The 5,197-nt window shown below is 48.6% G+C and overlaps 1 protein-coding gene across 1 annotated transcript in view; it reads right to left on the bottom strand.

Annotated features, from left to right (window-relative positions):
* Hdac6 (histone deacetylase 6) overlaps nt 1-1,282 on the bottom strand; it is a 41,556-nt gene extending 40,274 nt beyond the window's left edge. Inside the window, exons 1-3 of the mRNA XM_013032351.1 lie at nt 1,000-1,282; nt 781-909; nt 569-657 (exon numbers count right to left, since the gene is read on the bottom strand). Coding sequence (XP_012887805.1) covers nt 569-657; nt 781-909; nt 1,000-1,092 — 311 coding nt within the window. The 5' untranslated portion in view covers nt 1,093-1,282. The remainder of the gene's footprint in view (nt 1-568; nt 658-780; nt 910-999) is intronic.
* Nucleotides 1,283-5,197: the final 3,915 nt, after the last annotated feature.

Genomic DNA, 5,197 nt, shown 5'->3' with positions numbered 1-5,197 from the left:
TGCTTATATGGTGCTGAGGAATCGAACCCAGGGCCTCAGGCATGCAAGGCAAGCGCTCTACCACTGAGCCACCTTCCCAGCCCCTATTTTTGTTTACTCTCATACACTCCTCATATGTACTCCACAAATGAGACTTTTGTGCTTATGAGTTGGCCTAAGATCAGGTTAAGGGAGGTAGCTTTTAAATGAGTAAATGCATGAATATAATGATTAACAAACAATGGCAAAGGCTAGGAAAACAGCTCAGATCAGGCAAACTGACTGTGAGAGTCTGGCTCTGAGAGAAGCACTGAGTTGTAAAAGGGATCAGTCATGATTTGAAGCAAGAAGTGTTTGGCAAAGCTGGAAGAACAGCACTATAGGTAAAACAAAGTGAAGTGCATGGGGATGGTGGAGCTGATGAAGTCACTAAGGTGATGTAGAGCCAGATCCCATGGAATCTCAGAGGTCAGGATGTAGAATTGAGATTTGACCTTGAGAGAAATGGTCTACCCTTTCTGTTAGAAAGCATTCTTGCTGGAGGACTGTCTAAGTCTGTAATTTTGTAGTTTGGAGGATCCAGCCTCACCTGTCATCCCAGAGGCAATGAAAATCATTTAGCTGTTCATCAAACACCAAGCCAGTACCAATCATTACCTTCACTTCAGGGTTAAGATCCTGCAGAGGGGGGAAAAAAGATATATCCATTCAGGGGCTGAATTAGAGGAAACATTTCACACTACTCATAGAAACAGGGTTTTGTTAGTTACGGAATGCCACATCGCGCCAGGCCCCTCTCACCAGCCCTTGCAGCCCCATGACTAGGTCTTCTTCAACTGGTTGGCTAAGCTTCTTCATCTTTCCTTTCTTCTTTATCTCCGATAGATTGGGAGTACAGCGGGGCACAGCACCCTTCTTAACAGTTCTCTTCTGCCAATCAGGGAGAAGGATCAGAGTGCAAGACTTGGTTAGCTAGCTTTCCCTCCCCATCAGGGTAATAATAAACATCTCGGGCCTCACCGTGATGGCGTTCACATCGTGAGAAGGCGATTGGGGATTCTGCCTACCCTTCCGCTGCCTGGAGGCTGTGGAATCCTGGCAGGTGGAAGTCATAGCTGGGGAGGTTCGGGCCCTGACGCGACTCTGGCGGGATAGTGGTTTTGAGGGGGTTAGGGGGTCCGAAGGGGCCCCAGGAACCCAATCCGCAGTGCCTCTAAATCCCGCCCCTTCAGGGCCTCTCGAGCCACTGAGGTGCCCATCCCACCTGGTCCCGCCTGTTCCACTAGACCACGCCCCCTTTACATGATTTTTTTTTTCCCCCTCCTTTTTTCACGCCTCGCCTTTTCCTGGGAGCAATTAACCTCAGACTCAATCCGGACATTTTAGGACCTGCTCTTTCCAGCAACTCACCGTCCCTTTCACTCGATCAAGCCTCACTCATTTCTTACACCCCTTCCAGTATCCTTTCACAAACCTGCCCTTTCCGGCCTATCGCCTCGTTACAAACACCCACGCTTTCACTCAGCCAGACCCATCCGCGCTCAAACACTAACGACTCACGTAGCCCCACCCCTTTATCCCGCCGGATCAGTACTTTCCACTCTTTCAAATTCTGCTCCTAGCCTTTCAACAAGCCCATATTCACGGGGGCCTGCCCCCTTCCTTCCATAAGACCCCACCCCACGGCTTAAATCAGTCCTCTAAAGTCTCGCCAATTCTCTCCAGCCAGTCCCAAACCGTCGTCTTCCAGGCTCCTCCCATCTTCCCCGCCAAGCAGTCGATAGCAACCAATCCTTTCGCTTTACTCACAGCGCGCAACCCCCTTCGCCGTGCCTGATTCGTGACGCCAACCTCCCTGCGACTCAGGGAGCCCCGGGTGACACATATCTTTCTTTCCATTGGATCCAGTAGCTGTTACAGCCCGCCCCGGTCCAGCCTACAAAAGGAAGCGCGCCGAATGGCGGCGCCCCTCTCGCAGGCCACACCTCTCGCGAACTCACGAGAGGGGAAAAAAAAAAAAAACAACGGACAATGCTCCCAACAGTGACGTGACACAGTGTGATTGCGCCATCATCTTGAGACCTAGTTTCCGCCATATTTGCCCCTCCCTTTAGTCGCCGCCGCTCCAGGCTTTGGTTGCCAGGAGCGGCCGGTATTCCTCTATTATTTTCTGGTAACATCAGGAACCCTTTGGGTCGCGCTATCTTTCGATGCGGTGATCTGAAAGCAAGCAAGGAATTTAGGAAGGGACACCTTTCCTTCCAGGAGTTTTCCCGCGCGGCGCATGATTATGACTTAGCGTGAGCGGGCTGGTCTCTTGGCTGAGAGCCAAAATAGCCATGGTGTTACTGATAAATGCTAAGTTACTATTTACTAGGAAGGGCACATAAAACGCACGCAGGCAATAGTAACTACTGACATTGTTGTGACATGGAAAGGAGTGTCAAGTATTTTGTGTCAGGCATTGTGGAAAGCCACGGTTCTGAGATAGTTCCCGTTATTCAAGTTGCATTGCAGATAAGGCAACTGAGCTGCCTTGAGACCGTGGGCAAGTTACTGAGAAGGTCTGTGCTCCGTTTTCTCATCTGGAAAATTATGATACCAGTGCGCGGGGCCGGAATGAGCACGAGAGAGGAGTTTCTCATTGGTGACAGCTCTCTACCTTCCTCCACGGGGAACTTGTTTTCAAGCTGTAGTAAGAAGTGTGCGCACACCAATGGGGGAACTAGGGGATTGTCTTTATGCCCTCACCCTCCCAGGACTCAATACTCGGGTGGAGTGTCTAAATATCCGCGACAAAGGAGGCCGGTTTGTCCTCCTAATCTCCCTCTGTCATTCTCCACCATTTCCTAGCGGGTTGAAGTCTGGGACCACAGAGATAAGCGGTCTGGGGTTCAGCATCGCTGACTAATAAACAGATTGACAGCCCCACTGCCCAGTTTTCAGGCTCTCTGACCCTCTTCAAACAACCAGCTGCAGCCTCCTCTTCCACACTTTTCCTACCTGAGCAGGACTTCACCCATAATGCATGAGAGTCACTGACCTAAGACGTTTGAGTCTATATACACCAAAGAAAACATATGATAACACACCTACAGAAACGTTCTTGGGCTGTGATAACTGCAAATAACATACTAAGGGTCATGTAAAGGGCCAAAGCTCATTTTCCTATACAGTAGGAACAGAAGTTCTTGTACAACAGGAGTCAGCAAACTATATACAGCAAGATAGTAAATAGTTTGGGCTTTGCAAGACACATATACTTTCTTTTCTTTTTTCTTTTTGGCCAGTCATGGGGCCTGAACTCTGGGCCTGGGCGCTGTCCCTCAGCTCTTTAGCTCAAGGCTAGTGCTCTATTACTCCAGCCATAGCGCCACTTCTGGCTTTTTCTGCTTATGTGGTGCTGAAGAATCGAACCCAGGGCCTCATGCCTGCAAAGCAAGCATTCTACCACTGAGCCACCTTCCCAACCCGCCATATATACTTTCTATGGAATATTCTTTTTTCTTGTGTGTGCTAGTTCAATCCTGGGGCTTGAACTCCAGGCCTGAGCACTGAGTTGTAGTTGTTGGTGTTTTTTTTTTGTTTTTTCTGAAGCCTAACTCTCTACCACTTGAGTCAAAGCTCTATTTTTGCATTTTTGTGTGTGTGTGGTGGTTAATTGGACATAAGAGTCTCATAGACTTTTCTGCCTGGGCTGGCTTTGAACTACAGTCCTCAGATTTTAGCTTCTTGCAAATTCTCTTTTTTATCCCTCAACATGAGGATGTGCTGCATTGCACTAGCTTGCCTTGAACTTCTTCTTCTTTTTTTTTTTTTTTTTGCCAGTCCTGGAGCTTGGACTCAGGGCTTGGGCAATGTTCTGAGCTTCTCTTGCTCAAGGCTAGCATTCTACTACTTGAGCCACAGTGCCATTTCTGTCTTTTTCTGTTTATGTGGTACTGAGGAATCAAACCCAGGGCTTCATGCATGCTAGGCAAGCACTCTACCGCTAATGTCACATTCTCAGACCTGGCCTTGAACTTCTAAGACTCAAATGATCCTCTGGCATCAACATCAAAAGTAGATGGAGGGGCTGGGAAGGTGGCTCAGTGGTAGAGTGCTTGCCTCACATGCAGGGGGCCCTGGGTTTGATTCCTCAGCACCATATAAGCAGAAAAGGCTGGAAGTGGGGCTGTGGCTCAAGTGGTAGAGCACTAGCCTTGAGCTGAAGAGCTGAAGGACAGTGCCCACTCCCAGAGTTCAGGCCCCACGACTGACAAGAAAAAAGTAGATGGAAAGGGGCTGGGAATGTGGCTTAGTGGTAGAGTGTTTGCCTAGCATGCATGAAGCCCTGGGTTCAATTCCTCAGTACCACATAGACAGAAAAATCCGGAAGTGTGAGCACTGTGGCTCAAGTAGAGCACTAGCCTTGAGCACAGAGAGGCTCAAGGACAGAGCTCAAGCGCTGAGTTCAAGCCCCAGGACTGGCAAAAAAAAAAGTAGTGGAAAGCTGGTACTGGTGGCTCATGCCTGCAATCCTAGCTACTCAGGAGGCTGAGATCTGAGGTTTGCAGTTCAAGACCAGGCTGGAAGAACAAAGGCTGTGAGACTCCACCAAAAGCCCGAAGTGGAATTGTGCCTCAAAGTGATAGAGCACTAGCCTTGAATACTAAATTTCAGAGACAGGGCCCAGGTTCTGAGTTCAACTCTCAGGACCAGCACACATACACACAAAAAGTAGATGAAACTGTAGTGTGTGCCATTATGCCCAGTTGATTGGGGTTGGGGGTGGTACTAGAGTTTGAATTTAGAGCCTTGCACTATTAAGTGCTCCAGCAATTGAGCCATTCCCCACCCCACCCTTTTTTTAGAAGCCTTTTAAAAATGTTTAAGAACAGCCAGGTGTCATTGGCTCATGCCTGTCATCTGTGCCCTCCCAGGAGGCTGAGATCGGAGGACTGTGGTTCAAAGCCAGCCCAGGCAGGAAACTGTGTGAGACTCTCATCTCCAATAAACTACTAAGGAAAGGCAGGAAGTAGCTCTGTGGCTTAAGTAGTACAGTACTAGCCTTGAGTACAAAGAAGCTCAGGGACAGCATCTAGGCTCTGAGTTCAAATCCCAGGCCTGGGAAAATAAGTGAAAAATGCCTGTAATCTGGCTTTAGTTTATTGATATTTACTGTAGAATATCTGTCCTTGGTTTCCTTTGTAGAATGAGGATAAAGGTTCTTTTTTTT

The sequence above is a fragment of the Dipodomys ordii genome, unplaced genomic scaffold (genome assembly GCF_000151885.1).
Source record: "Dipodomys ordii isolate 6190 unplaced genomic scaffold, Dord_2.0 Scaffold154, whole genome shotgun sequence".
NCBI lineage: Eukaryota > Metazoa > Chordata > Mammalia > Rodentia > Heteromyidae > Dipodomys > Dipodomys ordii.
The sequence above is the reverse complement of the archived record's forward strand: the minus strand, read 5'-3'. Positions and strand labels throughout refer to the sequence as shown.